We start from the raw sequence: 2,398 nt of genomic DNA, 5'->3' as shown, positions 1-2,398 counted from the left end.
TTTTTTTTTTTTTTTTTTTTCCTTAGATTTAAATAAATATTGTGGCCACAGAAGCTCTATTAGACCCATTTCCTTGTGTGATTTTAATATTATTACATCTGGGCTCTGGCTTAAAACGATAGACTTTAATTTTAGAGATCATGAGACTTTTTTAGTCGACCCAAGAAAAAGTTGTCGTAGAGATCGTAGAATGTTAAGCACAGCTCGTGATCTTTGTCATATATGGGCCAAAAATGAGCCTGGTCGTTACACATTCCGCTGATAGGCCTGTATCTTGAATAATATGATTCTCTGATGGAAAGAAAATTAAATTTTACAATAATAATATTATTATACGACAACTAGTATTATATAAATTATTTTGTATTTGTTCTTTCGAAACCTAAAGAAAAAGCTAAAATGTTGAAAACCCAAACCAAAAGCTAAGCAGAAACTAAAAGAAATAGAAAAGCGAAATATGAAGTCAAAAGTAGACAGAAAAGAGAAGAAGCGGACGCAAGTTTCTTTGGATTCTTCAAACTAAAGAAATCAGTTATACTTCCGGATTATCATCAGTCACAATAAATATGATCTGTAACAAATCGAAATATAAAATTATACAAGCAAGGAACAAAAATCAGGAAAGCATACAAATATAGTGAGCTAATTTTATTCGCTGCCCCTTGCCAAGTTCTAGGTGTGCAAACCAATAAAAACTCTGTCATTCACTGCCCAGTTACAAGTTCAAGGTCTGAAAAATCCAATAAACATTGTCATTCGCTGCCAGGTCTCAAAGTTCTAGGTCTGAAAACCAATAAGCTTTGTCAGAAGTATACAAAAAAGGAAAAAGTAGACAAATATTGCATGATAGGATAAAATAAAAACATGCCACACTTATTTTGGAGTCCGTGGACCACTAAAACTTTCAAGTTCGGAATCATAAAAATGATATCTCAATAACCAAGATTTTGGATGGTCTCTTTTAATACTTCCAAATTTTTGAGCGATGGAAAAATATCAAGTTAGTTTTTATATATATGGAAGATTTTTTAGTTTGATAGACTTTCATATAAACTATGGCAGTTTATTTATAAACATTTTTCCTTAAACTTTTGTTATATTTTTAGTAATTTCCTTTAAAATTGTTCTAAATGAATACACAATTATTTAATATTTTTGCTATAGATATAACAACACTAATAGTAAGGCTTTGATTGGTAGTGTATATAAGTGAGCATATAGATTTTAGAAAGCCAATCATGTTTTGTTTAGAAAGCATAAAAGGAGCATAAAGGGAACATAAAAGGCTTTTAAATGCTCTATAGCCTAATGCTCCTAAACGAAGCATAATGGTTTTAAAGTTATTAAAATACAATTTTACCCTCATTAATCACCTAGAGTTTACTATAAATTCACAATAATATTTTTGACCTAACCCTAAAGAAAACGCATCAGAGAAAAGTCTGCAGCAGCAAACCTCAGCAAACCTCGTAAGTTGAAAAGCAACTCTTCCATTTTTTTAATCTTATAGCCAAATTTCTTGTGTATATTCATATATGATGCAAAGGGTACGAAGATGTCTTGTTGTTTTTCTTGAAGATGATGGCTTTCATTGTTTCTCATCTATTATTACCTTTTTGTTTTTTTAATGCAATGTCTCACAACATTTTTTGTCAAAGCCAGAAATATAACATATAATAATATTGTAAACAGTTTCAACATGTCGAATCAAGAAGAACGTGTGCAACCAACAAGCAAGGTATGAGTATATATGTTTTACGTAGTTGATTTTTTTTTGGTTTGTGTGGTGGTTAAAGTTTATGTATTATTTATATTTTTGGGTTGGTTTAGCCAAAATTTATGTGGACCCATGAAATGAGTCATGAGATGCTAGTGTTAGCCAGTGGTGACAAAGATAAAAGATACTGGAGAGGTACATGTTTTAGTGAAATGGGAAGACAGAACATACGAGCAGGATTTTTGAAACGGTTTGGTTTGGACTTGCAATGGAAAAAAAATTAAAACTCGGCTAGAGCATTTAACAAAGCAATATGATATCTATAAACGTGTCACAAAAAACGTCACAGGGGTGGGATTCAATGAGTTTGGAGAGCTTGACATGAGCCCTGACTGGTGGGATCAACTCATTGCGGTAATTTCTAATTAATTAGACAGTGACAATATACATTTTATAATTTATTAGTTTCTTATAAAAATAGTTTCACTCTTATTGATATTTTATATGTTGCAGGCTTATCCTGAAGCATCAAAAATTCGTCAACATCCATTGCGTGATATTCCCCTGCTTGACCATTTATACAGCAAAGTTACAATCTCGGTAAGTGACGGTTGGCAGCATCAGGAAGGACCAAGTCAGTTGCCTCAAGATATTGAATTTGAAGAAGTAGGAGTTGAAGAA

The 2,398-nt window shown here is 31.9% G+C and overlaps 1 protein-coding gene across 1 annotated transcript in view; it reads left to right on the top strand.

Moving 5' to 3' along the window:
• LOC104767535 overlaps positions 1,930–2,398 on the top strand; it is a 3,121-nt gene continuing 2,652 nt past the window's right edge. The window contains exons 1-3 of the mRNA XM_010491548.1: positions 1,930–1,972; positions 2,067–2,131; positions 2,231–2,317. Of these exons, the coding sequence (XP_010489850.1) occupies positions 1,930–1,972; positions 2,067–2,131; positions 2,231–2,317 (195 nt within the window). The remainder of the gene's footprint in view (positions 1,973–2,066; positions 2,132–2,230; positions 2,318–2,398) is intronic.

The sequence above is a fragment of the Camelina sativa genome, chromosome 19 (genome assembly GCF_000633955.1).
Source record: "Camelina sativa cultivar DH55 chromosome 19, Cs, whole genome shotgun sequence".
Classification (NCBI taxonomy): Eukaryota; Viridiplantae; Streptophyta; class Magnoliopsida; order Brassicales; family Brassicaceae; genus Camelina; species Camelina sativa.
This window is presented reverse-complemented; position numbering and strand designations above follow the sequence as displayed.